This window comes from Thunnus thynnus, chromosome 14 (genome assembly GCF_963924715.1).
Source record: "Thunnus thynnus chromosome 14, fThuThy2.1, whole genome shotgun sequence".
NCBI classification, from domain to species: Eukaryota; Metazoa; Chordata; class Actinopteri; order Scombriformes; family Scombridae; genus Thunnus; species Thunnus thynnus.
Genome location: NC_089530.1, coordinates 16,372,172 through 16,392,529, shown reverse-complemented (window position 1 = coordinate 16,392,529; position 20,358 = coordinate 16,372,172). Strand labels below are relative to the sequence as shown.

Below are 20,358 nucleotides of genomic sequence, written 5' to 3'. Positions count from 1 at the left end.
AGAGGAGAGAGGAGAGAGGAGAAAGGAGAGGAGAGGAGAAGAGAGTAGAGATTCTTATGTCTGCATAGTACTGAAAGAAGTTAAAGGACACCTGTTTGATGCACTGCAGCCTGTCATTGGTCTGCTGGATGTGCCGGTCCATTGATGGTAACGTGTTCATCTTGATGTCTCTACCGGGACGCCATTAAAGTTCTGTACTCTGAAAAACACAAGAGGAGAGGTACATCTGTTAGAACACATTTCTGTCAGGTCGCCCATGTAAAGAGTTTGTAGCCTGTGAAGTTCAAACAGCGTTTTAGCAGCTTGACAAATTACGTTACATCTCAAAGAGGGAAGCCAGCTTGTTTATGCACTGACTCATGGAAGGGCTCGATCTGCCTCAAGCATGGTTTTTTTTTTTTTTTTTTTTTTTTTTGGCAAATGCATGAAACTGAGATGTTCCACAGCAGCACGGGACCATGATGAAACGGAAAGAAAACTTTATTGCTTCGTGTTACCGGTGGGAGAAAAATCCGCGAGAGAAAGGACATCAACCGTTATCTCGGTTTAAAAGATGCACACCTCGCAGTCAAGGTTATCAGTGTGGCGTAGACGACTAATTCATGTCCGCATCTAACAGCAGATAAGGCTCGGCTTTACAGCATCTCTTTCTCTCTGTGTATCTCTTCTTCTGATCCAACGACGGGAAGCAGCAGCAACAAGACCAATTTCAGCACCCCATCCCCCCCACCCCCCCACCAACCCCACGCTTGCTAGCTCTGACCATCTCAGGAAAATGGGCTGAAGCTGGATTAATAGGTATCGTGCTGGTTTGCCAGTGAGGCCTCTGTCCCTCACCATCCCTCCGTGTTTATCTCCATCAGTGTTGGTCGGCCTCGCATTCCTCCACACAAAAGGCGAGCTGAGAAACCACAGGTGGGGCGGGGGAGAAGCCTGGGCTCTAGAAAGCTGCTCAGTGCTGATAAAGGGTCCCCCAAGATCCCCTGCTGTGAGAAACAGAGCGAGAGAAAGAATACGATGGAAGCATAGTGCTCAGCCAGGGAGTTTTCATGTGTAATGCTCAGTCTGGGTGCGCTTATCTTCGAAAGAGTACTGCAAGTATGCACGCTCTTTCTCTCTTTTCACACACACTGAAGAGCATGTAAACACAAAAGCTTGAATTCTCCACTTTGATTAAGCGTAAAGGTAAAACTTCAAAGGAACATTTCGTGAGTAAGAGTGTATTACTAATCCTCTGAGCTTGAGCATTACCAGAGTAGAATTACCTGGAGTGCACTTCCAAGTCTTAAACGTCACCGGATGCATTGCTCATTTGAGTTAAGGGGAATTCTGGAGGGAAAAACGGGCAGAATGTGGTCAAATGACGGGCAGCCAAATGTTTCTCTTCGGGTCATATGGACATGACTCTGCAATAGTTGCTCATGTCTGTGAAAAGTCCCTGCAAAACAGCTAACTTTACATCCTGCAGGGCTCAAAGCCACTCTGACCACAGATGATGTGACCAAAGCTTGTGGCCTAATTCTGCTTGTGCTGTGGTGTCACCTTGCGCCCAGTAGATGTCTCCCTCTCCTGCTGCTAACCAGCATGTCTCTTTCACACACTACACCCAGAGCAAGTGGTCCAGAGAGGGCTCCTTTAAGCCCTGACAAGTGCTACAAATCCCCTTCAGCAGTCAGGCAGCTCCACGGACCACTAACAGGGCACGCTCCAACCCAGCGCTGGCTGTCTGACCTTGTGGCTATTGATTAACTGTTTCTCCTCCAGCTCCCCTTCCTGCTGTCCCAACACACCCGCAGCCAAGATCGGAGAGGAAGGAGGGGGGTGGGGTGGAGATAGCTGCCTCTTTTACCCTACAATCTTCCTTTTTTCTCCCCCCCTTCTTCCCTCTGTTGTGCTTTCACAGGGTCCAGCACACACACACACACACCCCTCCTCCTCCTCCTCCTCCCATGAACGGGCAGTGCTTTTGTTAGACGTTGAAAAGATGGGCCCTCAGGTTCTGAAAGGAAAATGAGTGAGGAGGAAATGTGACTGCAGCCAGCCAGGCCGTGTTCAGTCGGTGACGTTTGTAACTGAGATAAGAAGTCAATCCACCTGACTGACTGAATGACTGTCCAGGCTGACTCCAGCACCACTACACCACAACCCCCCCCCCCCCTTCCTCCTCCTCCTCCTCCTCCTCCACCACCACCACCTCACCCGTTCAGGGGAAAAAATGTGTTGCATAACAGACGACGCTTCAGTGGAAACACGGCAGAACCCCTCTTCCTGCCCCACATCCTCACCTCTCCCTGTTTACTCTCAAAACAAAACAGTAATCTGTCATCTCATCATAGGAAGTTGAATGTTTTACCAGCAAAATGTTGACACCTCTGCCTGCACCTCTCCAGAGATTAACTGATTACAGCTGGGCTGAAAAAGAAAAAAAACAAAAAAAACTTCAAGGTATTGTAACAGTGTGTGATTTTTCCTCTCTTTTTCCAGAATACTATTTTCTGTTTTAGACTTTTTGTGCTGTTGTCGTTAGAGCATGCTCACACTGAGGACGGGCCCGCTTAATCTTTATTGTCTTCCAAACATCTTAATCAGCTCCACTCAGCACTGCTTACCAGAGGTGCAAAGCAAAGGATTACACATCCAATTACAGTATGTTGTGCATATCACAACCCCCCCCCCCCCTTTAAACAGTGGTGGGAGGAGGATGCTGCTATGAATGACAGCAGAGTAACAAATCAAAAATAATACTAACATCCGAGGAAGCTTCTGTCTCTCCCTCTCTCGCTCTCCCTTTTTTTTTCGTTTCCCTCCTTCTCTCTTTACGGAGCAGAGCAAGCTGGGGGAAGTGGGGCAAGAAATAAGCGCTCAGAAACAAAAGCACAGTAATATGAAAAGCACTGGAGTATGGCGGGAAGGGGGCAAGAAGGGCCAGGCTCAGTGAGGGAAAGAGACTGAGAGAAAGAAAGAGAGAGAGAGAGCATCGAAATTATCTCTTCATTATCAGTAGCAGCAGCACACGCCCACTTATTCACACACACACACACACACACACACGTACGTAGTGTATGATCACTCATAGCATGAATGATTTCTCATTTCAGACATATGACTAGCACTTTTGTCAAGTGCAGCTCGCTTTGTGAGTGTGATCAGTGGGTTGGACACAGGAGCTCATGATACACTACGATACTGAGCACTGCATAGCAGAACATTAGGAGCAAGGCTGCTGTATATAGTTTAAATTGATATCAGCATCGTGACATTAATAAGGATATTTTCTGTTATCAATACTAATATTGATAATGCAAACATATGCAAAAATCATCTCAATCACACCTAAAACATCAAAGTGATGCTAAAAGCTAAAAAGTTGACGTGGATGATGGATGGATCACACAAGACGAAACTCTTCATATGTGTAAAAACAAAAAAATGTCAATAACTTACTTTATTTTTTAATTACAGCTTGTTCTGAGTCATATCATCAAGCGTATCTAATCACATCAACGTGACATGATCCTGCCGAAAGTTGATTAATGATGATATTGCTTTTTCAGTCCTGCAGGCTCCTGAAACACTAGTAGTTAGGTTGAAACATGGAGCAGTTTTTTTTCAGGATTTTTCAAAGTTTTGATGGAAACTGTTGTGAAAGTCAAAACTTCAGCTTTCATTAAAGGGGCCAAATATTTTTGCTGGAGGGCTGGATTTGGCCCACAGGCCGCTATTTGCCAACCGCTGCCCTAGGATCACCTGGGTTACATAGATATTTTCTTAAAATTATCTACTACATTTTTTAAAAATCTGCTGTAGTTGGACTTGGTTTTTACCAGCCCTGAAGGGAAGAAACATTTTCTGTTTATCAATGATTTTCAATGGTTAAGGTAAATAATGAAGGTTTTCATGTAGTACTATGGAAAATAATACATTTCTAAGTGTTTTAATGCTCAATCTGTGGTCTATCCAGTATGTAAAGTGTAGAGGGCAGTGCTGAACAGGGTGAAGTCTGGCCAGAGATCATCTTCATTATTCAACAACAGTCTGAAAAAAGGAGAACATAACTATCACTCCTGCTCTCTGGACACAGTGGGGGATCTTCTCTCCTCCTCCTCTTCATCTTCAGTTATATGGCCAGAGCTTTCTTTTTTTTTTTTTTTCTCCTCTCACAGATACTACGTGCGTTTTGCTCCCCTTTTCTATAGCCCTCAGACATCATTAGAGCCACCCAGCATGCGACTCCTTTCCACCACCTTCCATTTTCCGTTCTATCATTTTCTTCTTCGCTTCGCCCCGTCCCTCATATCTCAACCCTCCTGCCACTCTTCCTCCCTCCCTCCCTCCCTCCCTCTCTCCCTCCCTCCCTCCCTCCTTCCTGGGGCCCCGTGCGGGAGCTGCCATAACAGGAGGTGGAATGGATTCATTTGCTCTAATGTGGTTTGGGCTGCAGCGTGGCACGGCACAGAGTGACACTTTCTCCCAGTATGCAGAGCTTCTCTCTCTCTCTCTCTCTCTCTTTCTCTCTCTCTCTCTCTCTCTCTCTCTCTCTCTGTCTCTCTCTCTGTGTCTGCAGTTCATGTGTTTTCAAACAGGCCAATCAACACCACTCAGCTGTGCTGGCCTCTCTCTCTCTCTCTCTCTCCCTCTACCCTCCTACAATCTCTGCTCTCAGTGTGTCTGTAAAAAGCCACCAGCCCTCTCTCATACACACTATTATCTCTAGTGGAAAACTCCCATAGCCAGACAGTCCCTCTTTGCTCTCATTGCCTTTATTTTCTCCGGTCCACTCCACTCTGCTCAGCCTCGGCGAACCATTTCTCTATTTTTTTTTTTTGTTTTTTTTTTTACAAACCTACTTCCATCATCATATCTCTGTCTTTCTCTGTCTCACACCGCCTTCATTTGTTTTGTTCTTTGCATTATTTTGTAGACTCTGCTGCTAATCCTCTCCTCCACTAATCTCTCCCCCTCTCCTTTTCCCTCTCAGCAAAGCCAACCAACCATTAGTCATATCGCTCCCTCCGGCCTTTATAAAACTCAACCCCTCTACACAGAATCATAGCCACCGGCCTCTATAAAAAAAAAAATTTAAAAAAAAAAGTGAAATGACTTCTCCCAGGGGTGGAGAAAAAAAACTCTAAATGTTGCTGTTTGTTTATCTTCTGTTTTAATGTGACAACCACAGGAGCACCGGGCAGCTATGTGACACCCAACACTGCAATGCAAACAGCTGTGATGCGGGGATATGTGAGCTGCTCTGTTGCTGTCTATAAATATGGAGCTTCAGTTGTGGAATATTGCAGGTATGCGCTACCAGATACCCCCGGGAGCAGCCGATTATTTCACCACTCAATGTGTGAGATCAAAAAAGGAGCGTGATGGTGAGCGCAGAGGTGCCCTCCCTTTTAGGCAATACTGCACATTTGGCTCTCAGTCAGGGATGGACAGGATTATATTATGATATTTTGAACTGAATACGTCAACATAAGTAGCATAAATAATATTTTGGGGGTGATAATTGATTTTACAAGATACTTACACACCTACACACAGACTTTTAGGGGCTGAATCAAATGATAATTAGGGTACGTAATAGTGAAAAATGCTCGTCACGGCTTTCCAGATTCATTAAATTTACATTGATAATAATCCTCATATTTGAGAAGATGGAAATTAAGTTCAAGTGTTTCTAATTTTTCCTTGATTAATGACTAATCAACACTGCTATCAATTAGTTTTTTGGACCAACCAGGAGAAAAAAAACATCTAAAGAACCAGATATTTTTCTCAGGAGTTGGTGGAGACCAACACAGAGCTAAAAGGAGAAGGAATATTGCACTTACAATCACCTGCTGGCCAGAGACATGACTACAAATGAATGCTAACGTCGTTGTGTACCTGCTGGATGTGTGAATACTACAGGTAACTGTGTGTGAGTAGGCAACTGTTTGTTAATGAGTTCAGTTTACAGTAAAAGGTGATAATATGTCAGAGTTGTGTTTACAGCTTGTAGACAAAAGTCAGTTATTGGAGGTTTAAGCTCTCCCATGTTATTACCATAATGAAAGCCAGATGATGCCTAATTACTCACTCTACCATGGTGCAATATTTTATCAAAATACTTTCTAGTTTCAGTAGACAGGGGGATTTTTTATTTTATGTTTGTGTTTGTGGTCCCGTGTTGATGCATGCGCCTGTGTTTTTGTTTTGATTGTCTCGAGTGCATTAATAGCAAAAGGCCATCTATCAAACCATGAGATACGAAATCAGGTCATCCATGAGCAGAACGGAGCTTGAGCATCACATGATGAATGAATGAACTCCTTATTCCATACAATGTTCCAGTTGCTGAGGACTATAAATACCAGCTGGGGAAGATTGTATGTCCTGGCTGCCACATACGATTTTCCACTGTCACGAAAGGCAAGATTCTATCACTTGTGATGCACAAGGGGTGAAACAGGCTGTGTGTGTGTGTGTGTGTGTGTGTGTGCGTGGAGAACACAAGGCCAATGTCTAGTCTTTATCACAGCAACAGGCCATCAGAGGACTGCCTGAAATACTGAGCACTTTCAGTGAGAGTGCATAAATCTTATAACCTTTATTAAGTGGAATAACAGCAGTCTAGTGCATTTTGAGAAGAGTTTGTGAGAGGAGAGGAGAGGAGAGGAAAGAGGAGAGGAGAGGAGAGGAGAGGCAGATTGTGATTGACAGTGTAGTCTGACAGGCTTGTGTAAAGCTAACCTTATGGGCCTGACTCCAGCAGAGCTGTTAGCTCACACACCGCCCCCTGTGACTGCTGAACGGGTAAACTGACAAATTCCATGTCCTTCGGTTTCAGCGCCAGCAAACTGCTGACCCAAATGCAATTAAACAACATCCACCCGGGGTGAGTGTAACACATCAATGTACGCTAGCATATGAATGTGCATGTGATAGTCTATGTGAGGAGAGTGATGAAGTGTGTGTGTGTGCAGGAAAAGAGTAGCAGAGAGACAGGGGCAGAGAGTGAGACTTACAAAGAGTGAGTGTGATTCAATCTGCTCAGTAAGCCATGAAATGGTATTGGTGTCATTAGGGAGAGCAAAAATATATCTGTGCCAGTCTGCCCTCCACTCCCCTTGTCTTTGACACTCCAAAAGCAAAATCCTTACAAAAGAAAAGAAGAAAAAAAAAAAAAAGCAACCAGCCGAGCCTCTCTACACTTGGCGGAACAAAACGTCCTACAGTGCCGCAGCTCCTGTCGAGCAACCTTTATTTCTCCCTCTGATCCTTTATGGGACAAATCCAATTGACCATAAAAGTATTTCCAATTAGGAATCATTCTGAAATCAGTTTGAAATAACACACACGGTGCGGGCAAGTACATTACAAAACATGCCTTTTATTGCGAGACTCTCAGGAAAAAAGGTTATTACACAGCTGCGCGGGGACAGCTTTATAAGCATCAAAAATACATGACAAAAACAAACAAATTGACTGTCAATTAAGCAACTCCAGATGGTTTAATCAGATGACAGATTAATTTGTTCTCTTCTTTAGAGATTCCTTTTATAGCTGCCTGCATTGCACTTCATTCAGTAATGATGTGATTTATGATTATTTATCCCCACAACGGATTCTCTTTGACAAGTTAAGGTGGTGATGACATCTGCAGACAATATTCAAAATTAGGATGTTCAACTTCTAGAAAGAAGAGCCAAAAATACTCTTAGAAATGTTGCATTTTAGGATTAAGAGCTGGTTTGATCAAGCGCTCCCTGTGTATCGCATTACGGCGACAAAGTGGAGTTTTAATAGTATCAAGTGGAGGAATATAACTAAGATATTTAAATTTTAATCTAAAACAATTACAGAAACCTTATTGATTTTTTCCACCATCTTGCCTGCAGAATAAGGGACTTGTTCAAGGACACTGGAAGAAGAGTGATGTTTGCTAATACATGCACCAGGTCCTCTGATAGAACAACAGTCTGTGTGACCGGCGATGCAGACAAAATACAAACAAATCACGTTTTCCAGCTTTGCGCGCAAGTTTAATCTTTTGACGGGTGGATTTTTTTTTTGCAGAAACGTCTAAATAACCTTATAGACAGCGAGACCTTCCTACACGGACAGAGGTGAGAGTGATGCGCTCGTTCATCTCGCTCTGTGTGTGTGTGTGTGTGTTTGTTCACCACCGTGTGTCAGAGCGAGGGTACGAGTAGCAAAGAACACAAAACATCTGCTTGCTGTGAAAATGAAACACCCTAATGGCGTACGCAGAGCACCAGTTTCATTCACTGAAGGGACGATCCACACAGGTACTATTTGGCACAGTGAGCACAAGAACCGATGTTGAAAGGCTAATGTGCTTCACTGCAGCTTTTACAAAACACCCTCTTAGTGCCGCTAAGCACTCAACTAGTGTGTGTGTGTGTGTGTTCATTTGTGATCTCAAGTATTGTTACACAAAGTCCATCCTATCAGCTTATCTTCGCATGTGTGCAAAACATGTCCAAATGATGTTTGACATAGCAGGCAAACACAGAAACACATCTTCAAGCCTGAAGAGGCTTTAATGTGTGTATTTGTGATCTGATCTGCTTTCTCTCTAAAATGCTCTGTCTCTGCTTGTGAGATTTGAGGTATGTGGAAAGGGAGCGCGGGAGGGAGGATGAGACAGACAAATAGAGAATGGGAAGAGAGAGGCAGAGAGAAAAAACACTCACACAACATATTACATGTAGTGGGAGGCAGGGAGAGACGTGCGGGGAGAGATAGGGGGGGGAAATGGTTGCAGAGCAGGAGAGAGCGATGGCGAGAGGTCATCCCCGGGTAATTTGTTTTGGTCCTCTCAGAGCGCAGACACACAGGGAGCAGGTAAACCAATTACAGTGTGACATGAATCACTAAGACCTACAGGCAGCCACGCAGCTGGGCCGGCCAGCCAGCCAGCCAGCCAGCCTGCCTGCCTGCTCAGCCAAACACCCGACCGTGTGCACGCTGTCTCTCTCCCTAAGTGCTGGTCAATCACATGCCACAGCCTTCGCTCCTTCCTTGACCATGATTGCACATCTGGAGGGAGCTGATGAGAGAAAACAACATAATTTCCCCATGGCTTCAGCGCTGAGAGATTTTGTGAAGCTCCGACGGCTTTTTCTGTTTATTTTGAACAAATCTGGATGTTCTTCTGAAGAAAAATGCTTGACCCAAAAAACTAGCGGTGAAGTAGCAATGCAGCAAGCATCTCCAAAAAACCGACACTTCCACGATGATGTGCTCCATCTGCGATAAATCAAATCTAATCTGACTGTGTGTGTGTTTTTGGTTCTTCAATTCCGTCCCATTTTCAAACCACAAACAATAATGATAATGATACGGTTTCTTTGAAGAAGCACAAGGTTGGATGTCAGATCTCCATGGATGTCGAAGCCAAGCCAAAGTATTTACACGACAAAGGCTTAAGCAATTACTTTAATTTCCTTAATCGCCCGACGGCTGTCAAAACGATGTCGTGTCACATCAACGCCACTGGCTATATAACATAGAAACAGGAAACAACTTGTAAATAAACAATCATCTTGGTCCCTTTCTCTGTGGCAACAGCGCTAATCCTCCAGTTGATGCTAAACTGACAGGAGCGTCATGAAAATCCGCCCGTCCTCAGAAGAGAATGAAGTTGACAAGGAGAGGGATTCAACAACAATTATAGATTCTGATGGTACAAATATAGTCTGGGGAAAAAATCACGTTTTTACGATTATTATACATTAATCTATTTCACAATACTGCGGATGGATAAAATCACATGAGCATGTTTTGTTTTGAAGAGGCAGCAGAAGACAAACACCTCGCCAAGGATTTTGCAACAGTGGGTTGAACTGGAGGTAGTTTGAAAATGAAAATAAATAATCCATGCCAAGATGAGCTTTGACTGGACATCGCAGTAATGACTTTAGTTGATTTCTAATGTTTAAAATATAGTGTCTTTAATTATTATTATGAATGTAAGATTGAGATGAAATGTACTGATCCCCTCGGGGGAAAATATTACTAATGTAGGTAATAAACTGAAGTGTTTTTATTATCAACTGTCATCCATGCCTGTTTTCTTAATTCATTTTTAATAAATCTATTTTAATAATGAATCTGATTTCTAGTTTTAGTAAAAATGAAAGAAAGAAATTGAGAACATCTCTCATGCAGGTGTTATTAATCACTAATTAGATTCCATGCTACGGTGCTGGAAGTCTACAAGATCCTAATGTTAAGTTTTACACCTCATATATTTACCGACTACACCGGTATTTACTCAGCATAGACGGGAGGAAGCAACAGGATGTAAATGGTTGTATTGAAGCTCTTGAGGGGATTACGTGCCGTAATTTATAAACGGTGTAATGCTCCTTTTCCTGTTTTGTTTCCATTGGTTTACTTTGGACTGAAAGTCCAACTCTTCACTCACCTCTACTTTGTTGATTGTAAGTGACATGTTTATATTTAATTCCCTACCAATCCAATGTTTCCTTAAGTAACTTGTTACTAAAGTAATGTTTTTTAACTTAGTTACTACTTAGTGTATTACCTTCAGTTAAGCATGTACAGCTGAATTTTCTTCGTCAAGTTTTACAAATTGGAGATCAGTATTCTTGAACAACCCTCTGGCCATTCTTTATGTAGCCAAAATACTCACACACTGACGACTTAAGGCGTTTTTTTGGTGGATACAACACTTCAATGTTGGGTCCCTCAGCCATTGCCAGAACACCTCTAATCTCCTTTACCTAATGTAGCCCCCCTCACTCTTGTGACAGCACGCGTACCTGAACTTGTTGGAGCACGGCCACGTTTGCTTCAATTGATTTTCCTCACTGTACAACCATTGTCCATAGAGAAATAACGTACCATAATGTTCCTTTTTTGAGAGTAAGAACAGAACACTTGTACTAGCTGAGCCGTTTTAAAGCGGGGTTAATAGTGAAATTGGTTAATAGTGAAATCGGTTAATCACTGCATCCCTACATTGGACTGGATTAGATATCACCTTGGCACTTGGTTTTTTGTTTGATGTGGCCTTGGTGCACGTTGTAGATTCAGGAGGGGTAAATATTTGATGAAGGGCGTTATGGTGTCAGGCTTGCTGCTGCCAGGGGCTGTTCTAAGAGAGCGACTAATAAAGACAGCAGCAGGCAGGTTGTCGATCACCGCTGGGCGCTGGCTGGGTAGAAGTGGCTGGAGAGCGGAGTGGAGCCTGCCGCCCCCTCAGCGTGTTTACCAAAGCACCGGGTCTTCTAATGTTAGCTCAGCGGGCTAGCTCAGCTCTTCCCTTGACTGTACATCAGTATGCATTCTCATGCATTTGTACACACACACACACACACACACACACAGAGCACCAGTGGGGCTGCAGTGAGACACAGTTGGAAGATGTTAAATCTACCATCTTGCTGCCCCTTGAAATTAATAAGGGCCTCTGAACTGCTCTCTGAGAGCCACTAACTGGCCATTTGCACTGCCTGGCTCCACTGGAAAAGACATTCCCTGCTTCCTCTCATGAACCCTTCACTCTGTTTCCCCCTTTTTTTCCCCCCCTCATCCTCTCTTCATCACACCCGTTGCTCTCTTTCCTCTCTGCCTATTTCACCCCAACAATTTCCTATTTTTCTTCCCTCCATCTCTATTGTCTTCCTTCCATCTTCACGCTCTTCATCTCAGTCCCCTCTCCTCTTTTTCCGCCACCCCCACTCCTTGTTCCCTCCCTCCCTACATACTCCTCTTTTTTTTTTTTCTTTCTCTCTCTCTCTCTCTCTTTCTCTCTCTCCATTCCTCTGGCCCTAAAACCAGCCCCTCGGCCGCCCGCTTGTGCTCACTCAGATGGCTGTTACCATGACAACCCTGTTCTTTCAGCTCTCGCAAAATAATGAAGACAATGTGTTTTCCATTTAGATGAGTTTTCTGGCGCAGCGGGGAGATATGGAGTGTCCATCTTGCCTCCTCTTTCACTGCGGAGGAAATGTAATAAAAAAAGGGGTTTCTAACCTCTCTCGCTCTCCCTCTCTCTCTCTCTCTCTCTCTCTCTCTCTGACACTCTTTCGCTCTGCCTCTTTCCCTCTCTCTCACACACTTGCACACACTTGCAGGTTAGGGTGCAGTGTAATCCAGCTGGGTGGTAAAGTGAGCTCAGTGTTTTTACCACACTGGAGAGAATAGCAGCAAAAGGTAAGACCTGGCTGGTAGCGCAAGAAAGCAAATCATCTGCAGCAATTTGTACGCATCTGCAGTGTCAGGAGTGACAGGTAGACATGGGACTTTGCTGATTTTTTAAAAAAAAAAAGCATTCAAATCATAGTGGCCAGCTCGTCTTGGCGATAGCAGAAGCTGGTCTAACGTGATAGATTACAGCATCCTGCTCCCTGTTGTCAAATCCAAGCTCTGACAATGATAAACTGTGAACATTTCAAGTCTTATTTGGTGGTTTTTTGGACTTAGCGATGATATTTTCACAGCATAATGCTCCAGTGCGGGAATAAATGACATGACAACTAAAATTGATGGAAAAAGCTTTCTTTTTCTTTCTCTCGCTGGTGCAGATTTATTAACTCGCAGCACACAAGAGGGGGAACTGCGAGCCAACCACTTGTTAAGGAATGAAAAGTAACATTTACGCTGCTCGGAGAGGTAATTCAGTTGCAACATACCGGCATTTTCACCCGCGGGAGGGAGGGGGGGGGTTCAACATAAACAAGCAAATCCTGATTTTTTTTTCCTGCTTCACTTCTAATGACAGCAGTGTTGCAATAAAAAGCTTTGGATGTGAAAGTAGACGTTGCATGAGTTAAAGGTAACCTTGTGTCTCTAGTTCCAAGTTGTTTGTGTACATAAAATGTGTCAGGACTTTGCAAAGCCTTAAAAGTTACACGCATAAATGAAAAAGTTGATCTGCATAAGTCAGGACGTGCTTTTCTGTATATCGCACACTCTTGATGTTCCTTTTGAGACTCTACACAGCCCTTCTGACCGAGAGAAAAGACACATATGAGAGAAATAGAGAGAGGGAGCAGTATAATATGTGTATGTCTGCCTGTTTACAGTGGAAATAGTGAGTCTGGGACATTTTCTTTGGGTCTCTTTTCCAGTGTTTATGGAGAGCGGTGAGGAACAACACTTCCTGAGAGGAAAGCCAGCTTTCCGAGCCCAAACCCTCTTCCAAGCCCCGCAGACGGGGAACGCTCTGTCTCCAATTTATGTTTTCCACCCAGTGCCGCGTAAACACGAGAAACTGGTGTGTGTGCGTGCTGTGTACAAGCGGGGGTGTGTTTCAGATAATACACACACACACACACACACACACACAGACACACACACACAAAACAAAGGCAGGCAGGCAGACTAATCATGGACAAATGTGCCAAAACATCTCAGAACGCAATGATAGCCCGCCGCTCCCAGTGTTTACCAGCTGTAATAGACCTTTCTCATGGAAAAGGTGTTACAAGAAGATGACACGCAGAGGGTCAAGCCTCATCTAAATCCCACTCCACTTACTCTCTCAAGTTTTCTCTTCCTGACCTGTCAACACCGGTGACAGAGGGATTTTAAAAAAAAAAGAGCGTTGGGAGGGGGACTCTCTCCACTTCTCACTTTCTCTCTCTCTCTTTCTCTCTCTCTTTCTCTCTCTCCTTGCCTGCCTGCCGCCCTCCACTCATTCTTAATTACATCCAGATCAGACTATTAATGAAGTCAGTCTGATTTTAACAACACCTACAGGGAGTGAAGGAAGGCTTTCCTCAGCCAGCGAACATATCAAATCAAATCTGGCTCCTGGCCTTGACAGCTTTTGTGGCCAATTAAAATGACACGCTAAAGCAAAGAAAGGCTGCAACTAAGGATTATTGTCATTGTCGATTAATCCGTCGATAATTTTTATGTGCGCGGAACGTCAGAAAATAATAGTCCAAAGTCTTCCAAACCGAAAGATATTCAATTTATAGTAAACGTGTGTTAAACTGAGATCAAATTAACCGATTGTCAAAATAGTTGATTATTTTTCAGCGCTGAAGTAGATAGCTGGGTGCAATGAGGCGGATTTCAGCCCGCTGTAAATCCATCAGCTCTTCGCTGTTTGAAGTGCAGGAAGGTGGTGACAGCTCACCCTGTGCGTTGATGTATACGCTTAAACAAACCTGATCATTAGCTACGGAAACACCATCACACCACCTTCTTTTCTTATGCTGTTTACTCGCCTGCTGTGAGGTAAAACTATCCGCGTTTGATCCTCAAAGCGTATACCGCCAGTGATGCACATACAAACACATGTACAAATACAAAGTGGGGGTTGTACGTTATATAGTTCCATATGTATGCAGCAGTGATGGCAGCCTTTTGATGAGCAGGTTGCCTATATGGGGGCTTTAAAGTGCTCCAATGATGCAGTTGCTTCCCACACGCATCCATATTTGATGTACAGGATGTGGCGGGAAACAGCCTCTGTGCTCCAGGCACTCTGATCTTCTCAAGACACTCCTGTCAAATAGCAGAATGTGCGCAGTAACAGGCTCATCTATATGTTTACACATGTGAGCCTGTGTGTGTGTGTCTGTGTGTGTGTGTGTGTGTGTGTGTGCCACGGGGTGTGTGTTTTTGTCTGTGTTTGCACTCGAATGTCTGCCTCTCTCTGTAATACCATTGTCCGCTGCCACCTGCAGAGCACAGCGGCATTAGAAAACCCACATACACACACGCGCAAATCCCAACAGATCAAAACACTGCACTCCATCAAATCCAGTGAAAAGCCTGTTCACTGATGATCTGGTGTGAAGACAACAGGCTGCTGGAGAGGGAGATGGAGACGGAGAGCGAGGGAGGGAAAGAAAGGGAGAGGTGAGGGGTGAGAGTGGTTGAGGCAGTGAAGCAATCTGGGAGTGGCCGACTGCAGGGGCTTTTATTATCAGCCATTGTAAAGGAGCTAGGTGGGATAATTGGTCTCCTAAGCTCAATGCGCAGCATGCATTTTTAATGAGCCCACACTGTTGCTCATTTAATATATAGGCAAGAGATTGCAGATAAGGAAGAAATGCTGGACGTTTCTACAGGAAGAGGGACTGAGGTAGAGATTGGAGATGTTGAATTATTCCTCTGTTTTGACTGTTGTTATTAGTAGTTTGTTGCATAACTACTGTATAAATATCCTATCATGCTAGAAAGACTTCTACTGAATAGACTATGTGAACTGAGAGTGATACAATGTGCAAATCTATCATTTATATAAACATAGTATATAAGCAATTATGCTTCAGTGTATTTTTCTATGATTCACTGTGTCTCCTTCCAATACAATAAATTAATATTCCTTGATATTTTCATATAATGTTATTGTTCAGTTTCAGCTGTCCAAATGAATGAAGTGGAAAATTGTTACTGTTATGTTTTAAGTTTTTGTTCTGCACATGTGAAGAGTTTGGTCTCATGTAATGCAACAGATTTCAGATACATATGGTGTGATTATTCTGTATGCCGATATCAGAAAACAATTATATTATAATTATCATTGCATATAATTAATACAGTGATACTGATTTTAGGGTCATAACTAACTACTATTTTAAGTAGTATCAATTAACCTGCTAATTATTTTTGCGTTTAGGGAATTAATCATTTAGTCTATGTAAATATCAGACAATAGTGAAACATTTCCAAGACGACATCTTCAAGATGCTTGTTTTGTTTGACCAACAGTCAAAAACCCAAAGATGTTCAGTTCAATATCATAGAAAACTGAGAAAACCAGCAAATATTCACATTTGAGAAGTTGGAACCACTGAATATTTGGCATTTTTGCATTTAAAAATGTCAGATCTAATTGATCTCAACCATATGGCCCAGCCCTAGTCTCCTGCTCTTACAGACAGACAGCAGATTATATCAATCATTCTTCTAATAAACTTAAAAAAAAACACACACAAAAAAACAACCTTTCATTATCTTAAAAGGGACAGAGAGGAAGGATTAGCCACTATGGACTTAAGAGGGTGATTGAATCTCATCAATTCCCTCTGTGACACACCGAGAACCATGGTCTACACATCCATGTCCACTATGCACTGCCGGTAAGCCGCCAATTCTGAGAGACCAATCCTCCTCGGTGGTGGGAAATTACAGTTAGCGAATAAAACGCACAGCAGCTCCAGCCAAGACTTCTGACCTGTCAAAGCACCTCGTAATGTTCTTACTGACCTCAAAGCAACAAAAAGAACAACCCTTCGCATTACAGCGGTCTGAGGCGAGCATTAGAGGGCTGCTCCGACCAGGAAGTTAAGAGGCTGGTGGCAGGGAGCAGAAGCACCCGAGTTTAAGTGAATTAAGAAAACTAAGTCGCGTTTAGCCCCGGCACGAGTCCATCTCTCCTTGTTGGAGGGCATAATGCCTGGGCTGCCACCTCGTAATAGCATTAAACACCTCCCAAAGTGATGTTTGAGAGTGCGTACGCTCCCTACAACCCAAAGGCTGTAAAAGGCTGTTTATAATGGAGGACAATGGAGCACTTGGACTTAGAACAAAAAATGGTTAGGAAGAAGAAGCGGGAGGGTGGGGGGGGGATAAAAGACGAGTGGCAGGATGGATAAAGAGAGGACGAGAGGCAGAGAGGAGAGGTGGCAGGTGGAGGGAGTTTGATTAATGACAGGTCTTTTTGCCTCTCTGTCTCTACCCCCCCCTCCTTCCAACACTACTTCCTTCAGGGACCCCACACACCTCCTCCAGCATCCTGCTCCGGAGCCCTCCATGAGATCTCCAGTCTGGGACCATCCATCAACCCTGCTCCCGTCCTGGATGTATGAAGTAACCAGCTACAACAAAGGACCCCACTGCCCTTCTAGTACCCTTAACACTGCCCCAGTCTGCTCTCTCTGTCTTCACCCCAATTAACTATCATAAAATATACCCTTTACACTTTCCCACATCTAACAAAAGCCTGGTAAAATATGATTTAAATCAGATATTGGTGGTTAAAATGATAAGTCAAGAAGAGCATGAATATGAGCGAACAGTCAATGTCATCTTTTGGTATTGAAAGTGAGTATTGAGGTACGATACTACACTTCGGGAAGCTGGGAACCGCAAATGTTTGGCGTCTTGTCCTTGATAAATGAACGTTATATCAGCATCGTACCCAGAAAGTGAACCTATAGAGTTCCTGAGAATGAATGCATGAAGCTGTTTATAAGTAGAGAATGAATGGCCATGATGAGGGACACACGACTTATGTACTCCATGCATACATCATTACACAGGTCTGTGTATACTGTACTCTGTCAGGGTGGTTAAACAGGGTAAGTAGACATCAGGCCACGGCCATTCTCTTTGATGCGAGTACAAAAGCTGTCTAGCGGATGTGAGCTAGCCCCCACCTCCACCGCCACCCCCACTACCAAACACCCCCCCCCCCGCCGCCCCCCCCGCCCCCAGCCCAGTGGCCAATCCTCTCCTCTGACTGAGCAACACACACAAACAGAGAGAGCTGAGCATAAGCATCTGGATCACACAAATGAATTCTATTTTCTGACGGCAGACAGACGGACCCGCCGGACGGCAGCCGCTAATCTTTCGCCTCCCCCCTCCTCCTCCTCCTCCCACCGCCACCTATAATCCCTATCAGAGAGACAGACGACGAGAAAGAAAGAGTTTAGGACAGTGAGAGAGAGAGACGGAGAGGGAGGGACACTTGCATAATGGCCGAAAATAGGCTTGATCTTATCCTGAAATGAAATGGACTGCCCACTGGCTAAATAAACACTTGTTGGCCACTTTGCTGATGCTACTCAACACAATGGATGACGGATGATGTTTCATTCACACTCTTGGCTGCCTTGTTTGATTTGCTGGCACAGCGGAGTGTATATAGTAGGAGAAATAATAAACTTCGCAGTCCGACGCGAGCTGCGGCAGCGTAGGTCTCACTCAAGTCTTGTTAGGTGACAGAAGACTCGACTGCAAACACTCTCCGAATGAGAAAACACATGCCAAGAGCCATATTTCTTCCAATTACGTGTAACTGACTTGTAATTTAGCCCAATCTCCTGTGGGTCTATGTGTGACCTGCCACAGTAGTGCAAGGGGAGTAGCCATAAAGATGAGGTGTATGAGTGTGTGTCTGGTGCACTACAATATGTGCTTTGTATTCATTGCAGATAACAGGAGGCCGTTGGAGGAGAGAAAACAGCAGCCATTGATTTTGTGTGCTGGGCTGGCGTTTCTCCATTCCAAAGTCTGGTCGATACACACACCAAGAGCAGGGAGCACCAGAGGGGGGGGGGGGGGGGGGTTGAGGGGGGTTATACACCACTCTGGACACTGCATACACACACATACATATCTGCAGTCAACAGCGAGTGGACACAAGGCCTGTCAGGTAATCACAGCTATCTTATTACCTGCCGGCACATTCAATTCAAACACACACACACACACATACACACACATGATCCGAGGCAAATACCGTCACTTTGCAAACACAGGCCTGAATGAAAGCAAAATGAACAAATTAACTCAATAAGGCAATTTCTTTACTGTGAGCAGGGCAGGCGAAGGTGGGGGCATGTTTCAGCATTAAATCCTTTATCAACTAGCCGGCAAATCAAACATTGATTTTCATGAGCCACTGTGCCGGGGGCAATAAGGATCTCCCTCATCCACTGAGGCAGTGCTGGCCACACACACACACACAAAAAAAATACACACAAACACACTGACAGAAGACAGTTAAAGAAGTTTATGTTGAATAGTAAATGCCGCAATCTGAATAGGGAAAACATTCGCCAGCCTGTTCTGTTAGTTGGTGGAGTTTGGAGCCAGAGGGACACTCCGGTCGGCTTTGACCAAAGACGGAGTGACGCGTCTGACGCATGAGAGGGGCACAATGATGAGCATGACAGTTCAACTCATCCTTCTGTTTAATGAGGCTCACAAAAAAATGACTTCACTATAATAGCTTATGTTGAGTTTTTCTTTACTGCTGACCGATGCTTTTCTGCACATGTGCCATATTTTTTTTTATCAGTGTCCCATAAAAACCTTGAAATCCATGAAATCAAATCTTCAGAGTCAAAAAGCCTTATGGTATATGATATTTTGTATATATAACCTACTCTACTTTTTTTTATACGAGAGTTCGAAGTCATTCGGCAAACTCTTTTAACTGCACAAACTTCTTGTAAATTGCTGGTTTTACTTGATGAATACCACCTGTTTATGAGTAGACGTGTGTTTGTGAGATTTGATTGCTTAATCGACTCCAAATTACTATATCATGTAAGGTTACCTGTTCCTCTCTGTTTGAGGGCAAAGTTTCATTCACAAAAACGAGCCAAAAGAAGAATTTCACACCGCAGCGCTTGAGTTCCTGCTGTTGGAAATTTACAGTGTCAGCAGCGGTATTAGGAGAGCTGTCAACGCCGTGTCATTGCACAGCTGTACCACGATATGAATAAAGATGAAATGGTCTGACACGTGAGATTGGATGCCCCCCCCCCCCAAAAAAAATCTTGCAAAGTGGTTCATGACTTATGTGGGAGACCGTGAGGCAGCCGTGTGAGAGCGAGAGGGTGAGAACTTTCTTTTCAACTAATGTCATGCCAAAATATGCCAATAAAATCTTTTAAAAAGTTAAAAAAAAAGAAGAAAAAAAAATCTCCAAGGTCATTCAAATTAAGGCGTTATCTGTCAGTCAAGTGTTGGTTCCCCCTGTGGAGAGAAGCAGACTATTTGTTTATGACTCATACGACAGGCCTGGACCAATCTAGAATTTTATTCATAGATAAAATTACAAGTTGTAACTGTAATTGCGATGTGTAATTATAAGTCATCATACATAACTTCTATGTGGATCTTAAATACAAATCTTTTCATACGAGCGGTTCGAGCGGACGCCTCGGTGTCTCCTGTACTGTGAAAAAATGTTACTAATCCTTCCGTCACATCTCGAAGAAAAAAAAAGCACTGTTGCTTATCAATTAAGCGTCCACACAAAAACATTCAAAAGCGTATTTCGACCTAGGAGCGTGAAGCTGAAAAAGTCAAAACCTGACTCAAACTCCGCTGAGCACACACCGGGTCATTCTCAAACCAGTTCGCCCCCGTGAAATTAAACCGTTGTGACATTTTAAGCTGTTAGCTGAAAGCAAGTCAGACACAGAGGATGACGAAGAGGCACACACAGAGGCACCCAGAAACATTCGCATGTAAAAGATACACGCACAGGGAAGCGAAATGGAAAAAACAGGCTCAGGAAATTGGCCAGTTCCTGTATGAGAGAGGTAGAGAAGGAAAGAGTAGGAGGGGGGTGGAGGGTGGGGTGGGGGTGGGGGGGGTCGAATGGAAGAAAACAAGAGG

General features: G+C 43.9%; 1 protein-coding gene across 6 annotated transcripts in view; it reads right to left on the bottom strand.

Annotated features, from left to right (window-relative positions):
- The window catches only part of zmiz1a (zinc finger, MIZ-type containing 1a), a 104,289-nt gene that overhangs the window by 34,171 nt on the left and 49,760 nt on the right, over window positions 1-20,358 (bottom strand). For 5 of the 6 annotated variants that reach the window (XM_067610235.1, XM_067610240.1, XM_067610238.1 and 2 more), the window contains one exon: window positions 92-199. In XM_067610235.1, the coding sequence (XP_067466336.1) occupies window positions 92-160 (69 nt within the window). In that variant the 5' untranslated portion in view covers window positions 161-199. Of the gene's footprint in view, window positions 1-91; window positions 200-2,353; window positions 2,413-20,358 lie in introns of all 6 variants that reach the window. The other variant, XM_067610237.1, reaches the window with a different exon arrangement.